This window comes from Anser brachyrhynchus (assembly GCF_964034855.1).
Source record: "Anser brachyrhynchus genome assembly, chromosome: 20".
Lineage (NCBI taxonomy): Eukaryota > Metazoa > Chordata > Aves > Anseriformes > Anatidae > Anser > Anser brachyrhynchus.
Genome location: NC_137713.1, coordinates 5,776,494 through 5,793,767, shown reverse-complemented (window position 1 = coordinate 5,793,767; position 17,274 = coordinate 5,776,494). Strand labels below are relative to the sequence as shown.

The following is a 17,274-nucleotide window of genomic DNA, read 5'->3' as shown; positions in this document are numbered from 1 at the left end:
TCAAAATAGGCTGCAAAAGACAAGTCCATTAATCAAGAGACCAGATGCAGAAGTGCCTGTAACAAACGCGCTGTCTCCACTGGAGTGGAAGGGACTGGAGCACAGCGGGGCGTTCTCCTAAGTCTCGGGGTATCCTCAGTGACAAGGGGTTGGGATACAGACCACAGAGCCACGCAGTTCGGCTCCAAAACACGTACCACACTCGTCCCAAATATTTTCGGGGTTTCTTGGGCAGCCAGGCTTTTCCAGGCACAGCTTCCTAGCTGGGAATGGTGTGAAATAACATCCAGGCACCCAAACCATGCCATATTGTCTCTCCCAGCTCAGGGGCTGGATACGCCACGTTACATACGAAGATTATTTCCCTCTCCCCCTTCCCTGCTACACGCCGACCCAGCCCAAGGGCAGCAGCGGGGCCGTTATCTCCCCCGGAGGCGGCCCTACAAGGAGCCCGAGCCTTTCCCCACGCCGTGCCTAACCTGCACGGTTCTGGCGGAGCTCTCTGGGGCTCCATCTCACTGAATCAGCACCCAGCACGGAGAGCGAGCTTCCCAGACAGCCCAGGATGCTGCAGCGGGCTTCACTGGCAAGGCACCAGGAGGTTTTCACTGCTGCAGGTGCAATTATAACAGCGTGCCGGTGGAAAGCGCGTTGTGCAAACGGCTGTCTACATAAAGGGGCTATCAGGGATGGCTGGCTTCTTTTGCCGGATTTACGAGATAGCTACAGAGCTGTGGGCAAATTCCAGCTGGGCTAATTAGCATAATAATTCCTCTTTGTGCACTACCTGCAGCCACGAATGGATACAGAGCTGCCTTTGCTGCTCCTCGCCACGTGTTCCAGTGCAGGTTTCTGTTCAGCAGTTGCAATGCCCTGCCCTGAACTAGGTTCATTTTTGTAGCGACAGAAGCAATTCCAGGGAGAATCCCCATACTTAACGCGAGACACTGCACGAATGTAAAATCCAATTTACTACGGCATGGAAAAAAGAGGGAATCCTGATGTCTCGTGGCCTCGAGGCTAAAGAAATTCATTTACAGGTAAAGAAAACTTGATGCACTCCTACAGCTTCCTGATCTTGTGGACTGCAGCAACTCCAGGACACATCTCATGGCTGTAAAAGTCACAAGTCAGCATCCCGGCAAGACAAAGAGAGGCATTTGGGAAGCCCTTCATCAAAAGCAGGTGAAATGAGAAACATAAGCAAGAAAAGCGCGCACTTCAGTAATGTAAAATCAAGCAGCGGTGACTTCACCGGCTCTGAAATAAATATCTGGCCTATGCGGACGTTTAACGTGATTTAGTAATGAAGCTATTAGCAGGACTTTCAGTTTAAGGAAAACGGGTCAAATGGAATATTTACACGCATGCGATTTCCTCTTCAGCCACACTTGTAACCTAAGCTGCTTGTAAAGCATTTAAATTAGTAATATGCAGCATTCCTGAAAAAATATTAGACTAAACACCCTACATCAAAATTAAATAAAACCTGATTGAGTTAACATCTTAAAAAGCAGCGGTCTTCAGGGAACCCTCACTGAACCGGGTGGAAGGAGATTGGTGGAGCCTCACTGGCAGCGTTTTTATCGACAAACTGAAAGTAAATTCGATCGTCCGCCCGCCTGAGACACAAAAGGAACGATAAGCAAGGATGGCTGCAGCGCATTCCCACAAGGTTATTACAATCATTTCACAATCTGAGATTTTCCGACATCAAATGCCACGTTACGCATCTGGGGTCATGGAAAGTATGCCTCCAGGAAACTGAGCCCGAGGCAGCTTCTCCATTAAGGCTCGAGGGACTGCAGAGGCTAACCTCCCGGTGCAGCGCCGGCAGAAGGGATAGGGTGCTCAGACGAGCAGACAGCAGGCACCGGGCAGCACATTTCCATCTATACACGGCGCTGGCGAGACCGACGCTGAAATACCGCACCCAGTTCTAGCGCCCTGATTTTAGAAAAAAAGATGCTGAAAAAACTGGAAAAGGTCCAAAAGCCAGCCGTAAAAGTGATTTCAAAGGCTAGAAATAACGCCTTGCAGTGAAAAACAGCTCGATCTGCTTAGCGTATCAAAAAAGCCTGGGAGGTGATTTGGTTGCTTCGTGCAAAGGACCTCCACAGCACTTAAAGGCTCTTTGCACGAGCAGAAAAGCAAAGCAGAAGAACAAACCAGAAACATTCGCTCTGGAAACAAGGTACAAATGTTTCAGAACCAGCTCAATTACCACTGGAACAAACTCCCCAGGAAGAGGGTGGATTCTCGTGGCTGGATGTCTTTCTGGAAGTTTTGCTTTAGCCAAACACAAGTTATTTGGCTTCACGCAGGAGTAGCAGGGTGAAATTTAAGGACCTGTGATATACAGGAGATCAGACTAAATGATCTAATGGTCCCTGCTGGCCATAAACTCCATGAATCTATGCAAACACGCCAAAGAGGGTCCTCAGCTGAGATATCAAGTTCACTTTCAACACTAAATGTTTCACAAGTTGGCTCCGGTGCTGCAGGTCATTTAGGATACAAGCTCAGCTCTTGAAGGCTGCATCTGGTTAAGCACTGAGAGATGACCCGGGCAGGGCCGTGCTTCGTCCAGCAGGTAAGGGGCAGGCTGCATGCTGAAGCCCCAGCAAAAAGCAGCTTATGCTCAAACACGCACAGCGTGCCAGGAGAAACCAGCATCTGCGATAAAAACGTGACACCGAGGGACGCGTGCTGAGCCCTGTTTGTAAGAGATCTTCCCTTAACGTAGCTCGGGGTGTCGTCAGCCTTCTCCGCTATTCCAGAGCAGATCATCTGTGGGGTCAAGCACGAAGGAGGGAGACGACAGGAGAAATTCAGAAAGGTGAGGACAGGAGAGATCTAACCCAAAAAGGCTTAGGAAGGAATGAGGCCGGCAGAGGAGACGTTTGGACAACAGGCTGAGCGGAGGCCGAGCCTTCCAGAAGGCTGACAGCATTATCACAGGCTGCTCTTCGCACTCCTGCTCTCCCAAGCTGCGTCCACCGGCGGGGCAGAGGGCAGCGAGAGGCGGCCAGCGCTCCGCGCGGCTCCCACCGCTGCAGCTGGCTGCCCACGCGCGGGCAGGGCGCTGCCTGGGGAGCTCTTCCGGAGCCTTCGCTCCTACCTGGGTGGTTTCACCCGGGGCACGAAGGCATCTTCGTCTCCGCCGTGCGCCACGCAGCACTGAGGTCTGCTGGGGAGGAAGAGCAGAGCCAAGGACAGAGGAAATGACACAGATTCCAGCAGGTTCCACTCCCTGATCCTCCGGAAGGAAGTTTCTTTCCTAATACCCACCTCCACAGTGGATACGAAGCCTGGCTGGAAGTGGCTCATTCAACAGTGGAAAGAAATAAATATTCCCCGTGGCAGAAATAAAGGGTTTTGGCTGCGGAATACGAGGTGCCATCCCAAAAAGCGTTCAACAGACGGCAGAAAAGGTGGGAGCGGGCCAACTGCAGACAGAGATCAAGGTTAGACCAACAACAAACAACAAAAAAAAAAGCTCAAGAGCAATCACCGTCTGACAGGCTTCGCCCTGCTCTGGGAAATTTCCCAGTCCTGCTGTTAGACGCTTTACTTCCTCTACCAGCGCTGCCAATTCCTGCAGTATTCTCATCTGAAGCGCAAACCCTCCCCTCCCGACAGCGCTCCGCAGCGCCGGGCCCATCGGACCCGCTGCCACGAGCGAGGCCTCACGTGCGGCAGCGGGAGGGGTTTGGTTACACACAAATCCCCGGCTGATCAGCACCAGCAGGAGAGGAAATGAGGAAAAGAGCGAGCGACAGGGGAAGGCGGTTTCTGGATGATTGTACTTGGGTTTAGAGCATGCGAGGCTTGTTGGAACTCGCAGCCTTGCCCCCACCCCGTCCGCAGCCTCTCCGGGAGCGCTGGGATGTAGCGGAGCCCCTCGCACAGGCACGAGGCCCTTGATGTCCTCGTAGCGCTCCCACCTCCGATCCACCAGCACACATTAGCACCAGATGCTCGTTAGCGGAAGGAGACCGATGTCGGTGCTTCTCCCCTTCAAGTAACGTTAGGCCCTGCCTTGTTCTTCGCAGTTAAATAAAACCGCCAACACGGTCTAAAAATAAAATTAAGAAAAATTAAAAAAAAAAAAATAAATTAAAAGTCAACACCAACTTCTGGAAACTCTTACCGAGAGCTTAAGCCTTCGCTTTCTGGGTAGTGACAAAAGGTCAAGCTGTGCTGGAAAGCAACATGTGGGTTCTACACGCCATGCGTGCACGCGCTGCCTCAGCCAGCAGGCTCCCTGAGCTGTACCGAGCTTGGGGAGGCCTCAGCAGAGCGGTGCTGAGCGTCCACGGGGGATCACGAGCCCCAGCAGCGTGCTACAGCGTTTCTGGGCGGATTGCTAGTGCCTGAACTGCAGCTGAGGATTCTTACCGCTGTTTTGAAGTTAAAAAAAAATAAAAAAGAACAGTTTTTTAGAAGTTCAGCGCGAGCAGGGAGGGTGCACAACTGGCAGCAGGCACAAAAGGCAGCGCTAGCTGCATGGCTGAATGTCACGTCTCAAGCCCAGAGAGGCTAGGAGTGTGGTTTTGGTGTTTAACCAGCTTCAACTGCAGCCTGGCACTCTTTTACTTCCTCCGCAGAGGAGGCTTCTCACTGCTGGGGGAAAGAAACCAACCTTACCGCGCGAAACCAAACGGCTAGAGTAAAAATAAAGCCCCGAGGTGGTTTGGTGACCGAGGTCAGATCAGGAGGCGGAGGGTTTGCAGCCTGGGGAAAGCACTCAGAAATACTCACGCTGCCAACCGAGAAAGAGATTACAGAAAAGGAGGCAGGGCAGAGAATTAACGCGAGTCCAGCAGCAAAGAGCCTGAGAAGCCTCTTTCGCACGCTACCAGCTCCCCCGTGCTCAAAACAGTTTGTAAACCGTTTCCTAAACACAAAGGGAAAAAAAAACCCAGACCCAGTCCTGACCTCCATGAATGAGTAACCAAACCAAACTGCTTCCTGCGAGCTTGCGGGGGTGAGGGCAGGAGGCTGCCCGGGCAGGGCAGAGGGAACTCCACGTTTCTCCCTCTCAAGCACCGCTCTGGGCCCGAAAATTAAGGACTCGACAACTCACGCTGCTTTTGCACGTGGGTGGTGGGCAAAGGAGAGGAATGAGGAGGGGCAGCCTTCAGCTGGCTGCCAGCGCTCGCTGTTCTGGCCCCAAAGAGCCTCCCTCTCCTTTTTGTGCCACGGGGGAGGCTCAGCAGAGGGCCGCAGCACGGCAGAGGTACGAGAGCAGAGCGGCAGGCTGGAGGGGAAGCACTGCCTTCCCCTGACGGCCAGGGCAGGCCGCACCGCGCCAGCCCACAGAGAGGATCGCTCGCGTCAAATACTAGAGAGCACCTAAGCGTGGAGGAGACAAACTTCCTCACTTAACAGCAGCCGCCTTCCTGCGGCAAGGCGCCGACGGCAGCCTGCCCCAAGGCCCTCTGCAAGACCTCGTGTCGCTCCTCTGCGCCGGGAGAGGCCGAGGGGGCACTCCCTCGCTTCCCGTGTCCCCCCCCACTTTGGGGACGCACCTACGCCACCGCTCGGGCTCGGCTCAGATGTGGGACAGGCGTGAGAAGCGGCTTCGGCGGGCAGCCCGGCCGCTGGGCATCTCCAGGCACTGCCGGGCTCGTGGCCTCCGTCCCCTCCGCCCTCTGCACGGGAGCACAACGTTGGGTGTAAAATAAAAGCAGGCAAGAGTTAGCACAGGGCTGGGAGCTCCCAGGGCATCAGCAGCAGCCTGAAGGGTGACCCTGCGCGGGAGCAGCAGCGAGGGGAAGGCAGGCAGCGGGTGGCGAGTGCAGAGCCTGCTCCACGGCACCGCCAGGCTTTCGGGCTGCCCAGCTAAAGCAGGAGCACGAACCCCTGGCTGCTCGGACTTGTCTTCCACCCCAGAGGCTCCTAAAATGGCCCTCTGTGAGCGCTCTGCCCACCTGACGCCACGGGCCGCACGCGGAGCCCTGTGCTCCTGCCAGCAGGGATTATTCTTAAGAGCCTACATGGAAAGAGAAAGGAGCAGGCACCATCCTTCACTGTCCCGAGGAGCGCCGCCCGGCAGCGAGGACACAGGCTGCCACCAGCAGACCCGGGGACGGGTGCCTCGGACCAGCGAGCTTCCCGAGAGGCCTCGTGTCCACGTGTACGCGTGGCAGAGCAGCTGCTGTTACAGCACGGCATCAACTCCGCTTTTACCTGTCACTAATTCCTAGTTGGGCGTAACGAAGAAGAGCTACGAGGTGAGAAAAGAGCTGGCAGGGAAGGGTAAATAAACAAACAGGGGTGTTTCTGCGGGTATCTGCCCAGGAAAAGCCGGGCCACGCTCACAGATGCTTGGATCACACCACAACGGCCTCTCGGCAAGCCAAAAGCTCCCAGGGACTGCGGGTATTGGCAGCAGGGAACCCCAGCTCCAAACCCAGGTCCCTGCCACCACCTCGTGTGCCTGGCCCAAGCAGAGGCCAGGCTGATGGGGCAAAACGGCCAAAACCCCCCCGCCAAAACCCCCTAACGGCCTAACAGGAGCTCTGATCCCGCTGCCGCCCTAGAAGCGCTCCCCTCCAGATGCAGAACCCCGAGGAAAAATCGCACAGCCTGAAGCCAGCCGGGAGAAGGAGCCAGCCCAGAGACACCCGAGCGGCTCCTGCCGAAGAGGAACAAGTACACAGAGCAGAAACAACAAACACGGCCAAGGAAAAACGGATGTGAAACATGCAGGAGCTGACCAGGACAGTGACCCTTTTCCCAGCCGAGGACGCACACCCGCCATCAAGGCAGAGGCTCAGGGAGCCCCCAGGACCCCCCAGTGCTCCTGGAGGCACAAGTGCTCCCCAAAATGCCTTCTCCTGTCTTGGACCACGATCCAGCTGCAGAGCTGAAAGCGGACACAGCATCACGGTCCTCAGACACGACGAGCAATGACAGAAATAAAACCGAGCAGGAGAGAAGGACTGAGAAAGACAGAAGGTGAGAATCCTTGCAAACGTCTCATCTCAGAAATAAAATAAAAACAAAAAAGAATCACAGGCAAAGCTATCATGAAGCTAACTCCAACCAGGCACTGCCAGACGGGTTCCCAGTTGGCTGAATCCAGACCTAGAGGGGAAAAAAGCAGCAGGACAAATCCCACAACCTCCCCTGCTGCGAGGAGACAGCGCCTTCATCGGGCCGGAGAGGACCAGAGGACCACCCCCCTGCATGCTTAACACTCGTCTCAATTTCTAGAGCTTGGTGGGTGGAAGGTGATGGTGGGGTCCAGAAGAAACCGGCACCACTCCCCTGAGAGAAAATAAACACACCCCAGGACACGCACTGCTGACAGCTCCACGCACTGCTGCTGTCTCCTGGCACCTGCACCCACCAGCGAGCTCCCACAGAACGGCACGGCATGCAACCACGAGGAAATACAGGAGTAAGGTACGGCGTCCGGCCTGCCGAGAGAACTTTGTTCCCCCCTTTTTTTGGTAGAGCTCCTGGTGAAACTCAATGCCCATCTGTGGAAACCCCGATGTCCGCGTTCCCTGCTGCTGAGAGGAAAGCCTGGGTAAGGACATGGAGGTTAAAACCCGCTCCGAACTTCTGAACTTCAGCAGATCTCTCAGCTTTCCTAGGGGCTTTTTGGGTGGCCCTCCTTTTGGGGTGGCCAAACTCGCGCTGGCTCTACAAGACTGACCTCTCGCTAAGAGTCTAGGAGGCTTAATTCGTTAATGATTCTGAAGCATTCAGACATCTGGAGAGAACTATTATTCAATTACTGTTGTGCCAAGGGAAAACCTCTCTTCCCTAATCCTAGCTGCAGCTATGGAGTAATCTCTGTCGGTGCATGCACACTGCGTGCTAACATAAGGAAGTATCTGCTGCAGAGCGCAGGCAGCAGGCAACTGCAACTGTGGGAACCTTAACTCAGCATTTCCTGACAGGGGTGATTAAAATCTCAAACGTAGTGTAATATTAACACTTTCTCAGGAGACTGACGGCACGTTTGCCCTGTTTACTCTACCAATTCACAGTCTGCGTGGCAAGCTGCAGCCGGTCCTATCAGACCTGAGATCAATACAGACCCAAGGCAAACGAAACCCATGGCAGCGAAGAAATAGGACTTGGCTCTCCAGCTCGCTTCGCTCTATCCAGCTTTTGTTTTTGTTTTTAAAAAAGGGAATACGGCCGCTCATTGGCTCAGTCTCCTTTTTGCTTTTCTCGTAGGAATCCTACACAAAGTGACCTTACGTTGTCGGGTAAGCGGGGCATCGGGGCAGCCCGGATTCTCGTGTCGCTGCACACCTAAGAAGCAAACAACAAACAGGAGACCACAGAGAACGGCCAGAAGGAAAGATTCACAGAACGAAACTCCAGAAGGCTGCAGGCATAACGGACAAAAGCCTAAGCACAAAAAGGACGGGCTTCGACCCAAACGCTTCTTCTGCTGGCTTTGAAACCTCCCCGTGCCCTCCGTGCCAGCAGCGCCGAACCCGGTTACTGAGAAAGGGGCCAAACGAAGCTGCACGGCCCTTGGTGCGGGCACGTGGCACACGCTTCCAGTTCTGCCTCTTCCTAGAAGAAGATGACGTAGCAAAGAGAGGAAGAAGCAGCTGCGCCAAGCCTCTACCTTAAACACACGGTGCCAAGGCAAGCTGCCAGCACCGCACGCTGCCTTTGCCACAGCAATGGCTGCAGCACGAGCTGCCCTTGTGCAGCCCCGCCATCACGCTTCGCTAACTCCACTCGGCTAGCTTCTGACCCTGAAATAAAGTAACGGGGTTTGGGTCTTTGTATAGGGCCACAGAAGGGGGAGGAAAACAAAAAAGCAGCAGGCAGGCATGCACTGAGCAGGCTCTGCTCGCCGAGAGGGCAGCAGGCACAGCAGGAGGTGCTGGGAGGGAAGCGTTCAGCATCTCCCTGCCCAGCTTGCCACCACGCAGCACCGCTACTTAACTGCCTGCACAGCAAAGGAGGCAGCCAGCGAGGATGCAAAACATCCCAAACCCGTTTCACATTATCTACGAAACTGCCAGGCTCCTTTAGCTCGGGCTGGGTTTGGAGCAACGGCCTGTTTGAAGGGCACAAGGAGCCTGCTCCCACCCCCTGCCTGTATGTGCCCAGAGCTGTTAGGGTCTACGTTTGTGTTGTCCCTGCTCCTGAAAGCTCAACACTTTCCCATTTTGAGCCAAAAAATTACCCTCTCTGGGCCAGAAATAGCAAACGGCTGCCGCAAACGCTGCTGTCCGAGGAGCTACCTGCGGAGCACAACTGTCAGCAGGAACGGAAAACCAGCCCCAGCCTTCCCCAGGGCTCACGCTGGCGAGGAAGGCACCGGGAGGCAGTGACACAGTTTCAGGCTCATTTCTCTGAAATGACACGTAAGCACTGGCACACTTCCCCTGGGAGCAGAGCTGTTCCCTTCCGCCCCAGCCCGCGCGGGGAGCGGGCCTGCTGCGATGTGGGGCAGAGGTGCTGCCAGGATGAGGGCTGCTGCCTGCCTCTGGCCCAGGCAGGGCCCTTCCGAGGCCAAACAGTGCCACACAGTGGCAACACGCAGACTCCTCAGCTCCTCTCCAGTCCCCCGAAAGCACCGCCGAGGTGAGGAGGAGGGTAGGAGGCTCCAAGGATTGGAGAAGCGCAGAGCTTCCTCCCAAAGAGCTGCTGTTTTCGTCCGGCCCCCAGCTTCGCAGCATGGGAACTTTGGGAGCGGACACAGATTGCAGATTTCTGCTTCACCTGCTTGTTTTTAATCCACATCGGTTTGTTGACAACGGTTGTGGCGTGGCTCCGTAAGCAGTTGTGCCAGCAAAAGAGGAGCAGAGCAGTGCACTGCAGCCCAAATATTAAAATCTTGGCTGCCAGAGCCAGCAGTGCCCAAATCGGTGCCCTCAGCTCTCCCTGCCCTTCTGCCTTTGGGGTTCTGGCTGTGCAGCCTCTCGGTGTTAGTGGGAGCAGCTTTCCGCAAGCCAACATTTCAAACAGCCGGAGAGACCAAGACTAATAATGGTAGTCATCAGACACAGCCTGTACAGGCGTTGCCAGTGGCCTGCGCTTCAGGCAGTGCAGCCCCCACTGAACAGAGCGAGGGCAAGCTCCAGCAAACGCCGCCGCACTACGAACACTGCAAACATCACGGCCCCCCGCTTCGCTAGCGGTTACACCACCCCACATGGGAGCACTGCAAAAAGAGAAACTCCCAGTGCCTCAAAAACACTCACAGCATCTTACGTCGAAGCACATCCATCAATGATTTATGGAGATGCTACAGCCTGGCACGTTCCTTTCGATGATGCTGAGGAAGCAAAGGTCTCCAGAAGAGAAGGCGAGGAGAGGGAAAACAACTGAGGGCAGTAACATCCAAAAAATGCAGCAGCAGTGTGCCAGAGCTTATCTTTCACAGTTCTAAGGCTTCACCCCAGTTCCACCCAGCTGAAGTCACAAACCAGTTATAAAAGCGCCATCAGAGCTGAGAAGCCCTGGGCCCCACAGTATGCAGAGGAGGCCTTCCCAGCCCTGCCCAGCTCCCATCCTGAACAGCCATTTTAGGACAGGCAGCCCAGAGCTCCCTGGCAAGTCCTCCTGCAGGCCACATGTGCCAAAGCGATGCAAGGATTCCTAGGGGATGAGCTCCCAACCATCACTGCCTTTGCCTGCATTCCTGGGCCCAACAAACAGAGTTCACCCGGGCTCCTTCTGCAAGGTACACAGCTCGAACAGCCCGGTGTGAGATACCAGTAGTCCATTTTTTAATCCTTACAAGAGATTTTTCCTCAGCAGAACGAGTAATGCAAACGCAACACCTACACTGGAAATTGAAAGCACGGTTTTCGCGTTTGTCCCAGCGCCAGGTGATCGGGAGTTTGCGCTGGGACACACGGCACTTCCAGAACAAGCCCTGGAGCTTCCAGGGTCACCGTTAACCCCGGTCCTCAGCATCTGACCTCATTTCCCACCGGCAACCTCACCCAAACCAGAGCCTGCCGCAGAGGCATTTCGCTGCATCTTCTGTTCGTGCCTCTCCTATTCCGTATCAGCCCCACCAGCACGTGCTGCCAAGAAAGGGATGGTAACAACATGCTTTAAACATGAGAGGCACGAGGTCACCAGCTCCTCAGCCTGACCCAAGGCACAGCTCCCATAGGGGAAGCCAAAACACTGGAAAATTTAGCAACAGGAAAGCAAAACAGATCCAGTGTCATTCCACTGCATTCCAAACACATGACACCAAAGCCAACAGCCGCCTCCTGCAGTACTCACGTCGCTGGGGCTGAGGTTCCCAAGACCGTTGTCCTGCTCAGAATCCCTGCCGGACTCGTGGCCCTGGGAGGAGCGGGGGTGGGAGGGATGGATCCAGATCTCCAGCCGCGTGGCGTCGTCCCCAACTTGTCGCAACGTGGACTTCTTGCCCTTCCCCCGGCGGCTGGGGCTCAGCTCCAGCACCTGATGCTTCTTGTGCTCCATCTGCTCCGCCTGCGAGGACGGGACAGGCTCAGGTCATCCAGGGATCAAGGGTCAGGGAAAATATAGTTCATTTACATGGAGAAAGTGGCTTTTGCGCCAGCTTCAAAACGACAGTGACTCACTGACAGGTTCAGAATTTGGTTTCTGACACTACAGGATGGCACAGGTGAGAGGATTTTCAATCTGACTGCACCGGGACAAGAGAAGCTGTGTCCGGTCCTAGCAGCGCTCGGCAGCCAACTCGCTGCATTTTTGATTTGGGGCACAAAGGGACTGCAGCCTCTGCTGCCCACCTCGGTGGGATGAGGCAATAACCCAGCTGCATGCTGAGGCTGTGCTGCAAAACACAGCAACCTCCAGCCCTCGCTGAGCTGGGCTGTTTTACAGTCGGTGACCCAGAAATAAGAGATTCAGCTGACTACACAGACCCAAAAGCAGTCTGCAGACAGGCAGCATCATTCTCTCCCTCTCTCTCTTTTGACTCCCAGTATGGAATTTCTTAGAAGAAGACTGGTGGCGACTCCAAGCCCCAAAGCCACCAGCACCCTTCTCTCCAGACCTCAGCTCTCCAGCTGAGAGCCAGCTCAGGCAGCCGCCGCATCCCGCAGCTCAGCCCCCAAGCTCACCTTGCGTTTTGTCTCTTCGAACAGGCTCATGAGGCTCTCCTTGGCTGTGAGGATGGGGTTGCTGGCAGCCAGGCTGCGCATGTAATAGTAGACAGCATCCAGCTTTCTCCTCTGCAAAAACACAACCAGACCCAGAGCTAGCGCTCATCCTGGGGGGTTCGAGGCCAAGCCCCCACAGAATTCCCCCTCCATATTCAATACCCTTTCCCTCTCCCTCAATACTGCCTGGGACAGACGTTCACGCAGCAAGAGCAGCCCTACAGACGAGCAGGACCTTGACTTCTGCATCCCCGTTCACAGCCACCTACGGGAGCCAGCCCCAGGCTCAAGCACTTTGCTGGGGTCAGGGAGCGCAGGTGCCGCAGCAGCCTGCAGGCTCACCCCCACCAGCCCTGAGGCTGCCGCAGAAGCCGTTAACCCAGAGGCTCACACAAAAAAATCTCTCGGCAGACATCACGGCAAAGGGCAGCAGTACAAGCGCTGAATTTCTGACAGTTCGGGAAATAACTCTCTGCAACATTGCTGTGAATATGGAAATGACTCCACGCGGGTTTTACAAGAGCAGAGGCCCAGGAATACTGGAGGGGTTGCCAGACTCCTGGCAGGGGCGCAGAAGGATGCCCTCCGCACCTCAGCCTGTCCCTGGGCTAATCCCTCCACACGCAAGCAACCTCTCAGCATCTTTCCTCCCACAGGCCAGCACAGGGAACACTGAGAAAGCACCCTCCAAGTCTTTATACTACCAAGACCCGCAGCTATTTAGGGTTTTGCCTGCGTGCTGCTGGCCTTACAAACCACCCCAGCATGGCAGGACACTTTGCTGCTCCAAGCCCCGCACTGGGAGTCAGAAAGGTCATTCCCAGCCCCGAGGGAAGTGCGTTTCTAAACCCTGCAGTTTTGAACTGGTGTTTTAAACCAGCACCTTTCCGCGTTGTAAACGGGCAGATCCCCACCAGTCCCTCTGCCCCATTATCTGCTGCAAAGCTTCCTTGCAACAAGCCTTCCTGCATGGCTGGAGTAGCCAGCAAAACTGAAAGCTAAGGAAGTCGCGTGTGGATGTTGCATAGACTGGTGCTCACTGGCTCACTGAAGACGTGGCAAGCAGGAACAGGATCCTCACAACAGCATGGTCCTGAGCACAAGAATCTCATGCAAAACCTTAAAACGCAACCCACTTTCAAAACGTGAACTCCCAACAGCCTACAGAGCAGTCCCCAGAATGCTAACAGACTTCAACAGCAGTGCGTATCTAACCAAGCTGCCTGAAGCCACAACAGCTGGGATCCACAGAGCACGCCCTGCCACCAGCTTTTTCCTTTCTTTAAAAAAAAACAGCTGGAAGCACTGCCTTAAACAACGTCCTCCTCCACCAGATGGAAACCCCTAACCTTCCCTGAGGCTCTTCCTGTGCTTGCTGCACCCTCGCACGACCAGCACCTTACCGTGTATATGGCCAGGAGTGCCAGCTGGTTGTACGGGCGGCCGTTCTTGGGAGCGATTTGCTGAGCCTTCAGGTACCAGCTGAGAAATAGAAGAAACAGAGAAAAAGTTAGGTTGCCTTCCTCGCTGCTAAGGGCACAGAATTCCCTCCGAAGCACTGGCGGCCCTGCAGGGAACAGGCCCTTTGCACAAGTGCCCTCTGCCTGCGTGAGCGTGCACAGCCAGCAAGCCTGTACCCGGCCTGGAGAGCCAGAGCCAGGGCACAGGACAAGAGGGCGAGGCAGACAGCGGGAGAAAGAAATGTCCTTGGCTCAGCCTGCAGACAAGTATTTAGCCAGATCCAGCGAGCGCTGTCCCCAGTGCAGCCTCAGGCACAGAGAACGGGCTATTAGGAAAACACTTCTCTCTCCATCCCCTTTTCAGCCTTTTTGGCAGCTGGAACCAAACCTTCCTGGTTGCTTAGCTCATTTCCAATATTTTCAAGATATTTAATCATCCCAGAACAAGAGACATCAGTTCAGTGACAGCCCATTCCTCCAACCTCTCTATTCTCCCTCAATCGTGTTATCCAGTTTATAACACGCCACACCGATCTGGCACTCTGTTCAGACACATCACAAACGTAGAACGTTCCTCCCGGCCCCTGAGATACCAGCACACTCCATGATGCCCGCAGGTTCAAACCAGGCAACTTTCCCAGCCCTGTTCTGCAAACCACTACAAGTTTCAGGGCTCCATGCCCCATGACAGGCTCACTTGCCCACCATCAGCCTTTGTTCCAGAAAAATAAATAATAAAAATTAAAAAAATCAGAAAAAATGACAGTATACCAGGCAAAGCAAGAGTGTCAGGAAGCAACAAGCGCCAGTAACTCCTGATGCAGTCGGAGCATACGGACACATACACGGGAACCTCCCCTAGCTGAAAAGCTAGCAGAAAACACGACAGTCATTCTGCCAGCCTCAGCAGCGTAAACCCTCCCTGTCGCGGGATCAGCACGGGACAACTTCCACCCAGGTGGCTGGAGGAAGACAGATCTGCGGGTTGCTGTCTGGGGTAGCGAAGCAGGCTAGGCTACACCTTTCAGCTTCACAGGACCGCAACACAACGAGGAGTCATAAAAAGAGGCTAGAGGCAAGTTAAAGCACGAAATGAGATGCGGCCCTTGTAACCAGATAGAGGAAGAGCTTTCCCCAGCCCTGGGGTGGGGAACACAATACCTGCGTGCCTTTCCGTAGTTGGCTGTATCGTTTGCTTGTTCTCGGTATCGGCAGATGTCCCCTTGGCAAATCATACACCTCTGAGCACTGATCAGCGCGTATTTCACCTGGAAGGAAGAATTCGGGACGTTACGTGGGAGCTGCGCGCCCCAGCTCACCTTAAATCCCAGTGAACATGCAGGGACTGTAGGAGGAGGTCACTGCCAAACCGAAGGTCTCACAGAAGGGCCACAGAATTAAATGACGAGGCTCCAGGGCACTGCTTCAGCATTTGCGACGGCAACCCAATCCCCAAACAGCTACTCCCTTACATCAACGTCCTAGTTCTCGCCCAGAGGAGGTGGGTTTCGGAATCCGTGGCTCATTCAGTCCATGACCAATTTGAGGAGGACAAACTGGTTAACACAAACACATCTCTGGGAACGGAGCTGGACTAAAATATCCTCTTCCAGCTGTCCCTCACACCTGCACTCACAGCTCAGGGCAATCACTGTCAAGTGTCAGAGAGACAGCACAACTGTTCGCTCCCCTTGTTCGTTATTCTGAATTCCACATACAGGAATAAGAGATGTTAAAGAGCTAAGGCAAAGCCAGGGCACCTTTGGACACTTCCTTCCCTTGATTAGCCCTGGTCACAGAACCGATTTTAAAAAGGGAAAAAAAAAGAAAGAAATAAAAGAGAGTTCCTTCTTTGCAAAGGATGCCAAGAAATGTTAATGCACTGGAGTTGGTTCAACAAGTTCTCTAACAGCTGAGGTTCCCTGCAAACACACTGACATCTATTCAGATTGCAGCTGCCTACCTCTTGGCACGGGCAGCACGCTGAGCTCAGCCCACTGCGTGCAGCTCACAGGGTGAGAAGGCTCCAGGAGGAAGCCAACCTACCATTTTCCGCAGGGGCTTACTGCGGATGGCCATCCCGTCCATGTAGTCCTCCAGCTTGAACTGGTACGACACCTGCAGCTTCTGGAGCAAGCCGTCGAAAAACAAAGTGCCCTGCAAAACACACACGTACCTGGATGTTACAAACCTTCCAGGCAAGGCAAAGTCACCACACCGTCCCTTACCACGGGCAAAAAAGGTTCCTCTCCCTGAGGTTTGGGCCGTTTCTCTTCAGAAAGTAACGATGAGGCCACACAACCTCCAGCCTCAGAGGTTTTTAGGACTGGACGGGACAAAGTCAGGGCTGACCTGACTTAGTGCTAGCCACAGTCCTGCTCTGAGCAGGAGGCTGGACTGAAGCCCTCCAGCAGCCCCTCCCTACCAACATAATTCTATAAAACACGTCCTCTCGGATCTGTCAGCCTGCCTTCTACAACGAGTACACTAAGCTGCCCAGTCCAACAGAACGGCCCGTAAGCAAATTTGATAAAGAGGGCCCAAACGCCTCCATGAACGCCTCTGCTTATTTCCACGTAAGGATGTTTATTTCATTTTAGCTTGAACTAATTTCTAATTAAAACAGAACCCACCGAAACAAGCCTGGTTTAAATTACAACAAACATCCGCCTGGACCCAGGGCTGCTGTACTAAATCACCATCCATCTGAGCGTTCTCCCTGCATGGCCTAAGGCACACAGAGAGGTAAGCAGGACCAGGAAGGCTCGTTGTCCAGCTGCACCACCCCAAACACCACCCAATCCCACCCAAAGGTTTCGTGGAGTTTGGGGTTGTTTCTCTCTTCTTACCTCGTCTAGAAGCTGGAGAAGTTTGATCCGAATTTCCTGCGCGTTTTCCCCCAGAGGGTCCTTGAGAAGCTGCCGGAATTTCTCGATCACCTGGTAGAAGGCGTTCTTCCACAGCAGCTGGTCCACGTTCTGCGCGTCCGAGAACTCGATGTCCATCAGGATGCACCGCTCGTACAGCTGCAGCATCTCCAGCCTAGGGTGAAACACAGTCGGTGGTGCGCACAGCCGCCCAGCTGAGCTGCAGGGAACATGTGCTGAGCCATCCGATGCTTTTTGCCTAGCGAGAACGAGGCATCAGCACTTCACCCAGCTCGCAAGCTACGGCAACTGATGCTTCCACACGTTCTAGAGAGAGACGGGAGCTGTTGCAACCACCCTTCTGGCTCCAAGCAGGGCAAATCTGAAAGGACCAGCTCCCTTCTGTGCCTGCCAAAGAGCTAGGAGACCCTGCGACAACTCTGCCACTGGGAAGAGCAAGCCACAACTGCCTCCTGATACAACACGACCAGGCCCTGCTCCTTCTGAGCACAGCCCAGCCCCTACGGGCCAGGAACAAGCGCGCACAGAACCAAAGAGCAGGAGATGCCCTGCCGTTACAGCGATCCGTACCTCCCTTCCATCCACACAAAATACACCGTGGAAACAGAGACCCTATTCCCTCAAAAACGAGCACAGGAAGTTACACCTGAAGGAAATAAGCCTCAGGGTAACAGAAAGCTCATTCCCCTCACCAGCTACCCTCAGCCCAGCCCAGCCCCCGGAGCAGAATTCCTCCTCTCAACTTAATAAAATAGCGACAGGCCAGAAGCAGCTCCACACTATCTGGGGGAAGCTCCCAGCGAAGCAGATCCAAACTTTCCT

The 17,274-nt window shown here is 54.5% G+C and overlaps 1 protein-coding gene across 4 annotated transcripts in view; it reads right to left on the bottom strand.

The window, feature by feature from the left end:
• Window positions 1–17,274, bottom strand: part of SMG6 (SMG6 nonsense mediated mRNA decay factor) — a 109,332-nt gene that overhangs the window by 88,326 nt on the left and 3,732 nt on the right. For all 4 annotated transcript variants that reach the window (XM_080562808.1, XM_080562805.1, XM_080562806.1 and 1 more), the window contains 6 exons: window positions 16,414–16,606; window positions 15,611–15,721; window positions 14,726–14,832; window positions 13,508–13,586; window positions 12,066–12,176; window positions 11,236–11,448 (listed from right to left, as the gene is read on the bottom strand). In XM_080562808.1, coding sequence (XP_080418934.1) covers window positions 11,236–11,448; window positions 12,066–12,176; window positions 13,508–13,586; window positions 14,726–14,832; window positions 15,611–15,721; window positions 16,414–16,606 — 814 coding nt within the window. The remainder of the gene's footprint in view (window positions 1–11,235; window positions 11,449–12,065; window positions 12,177–13,507; window positions 13,587–14,725; window positions 14,833–15,610; window positions 15,722–16,413; window positions 16,607–17,274) is intronic.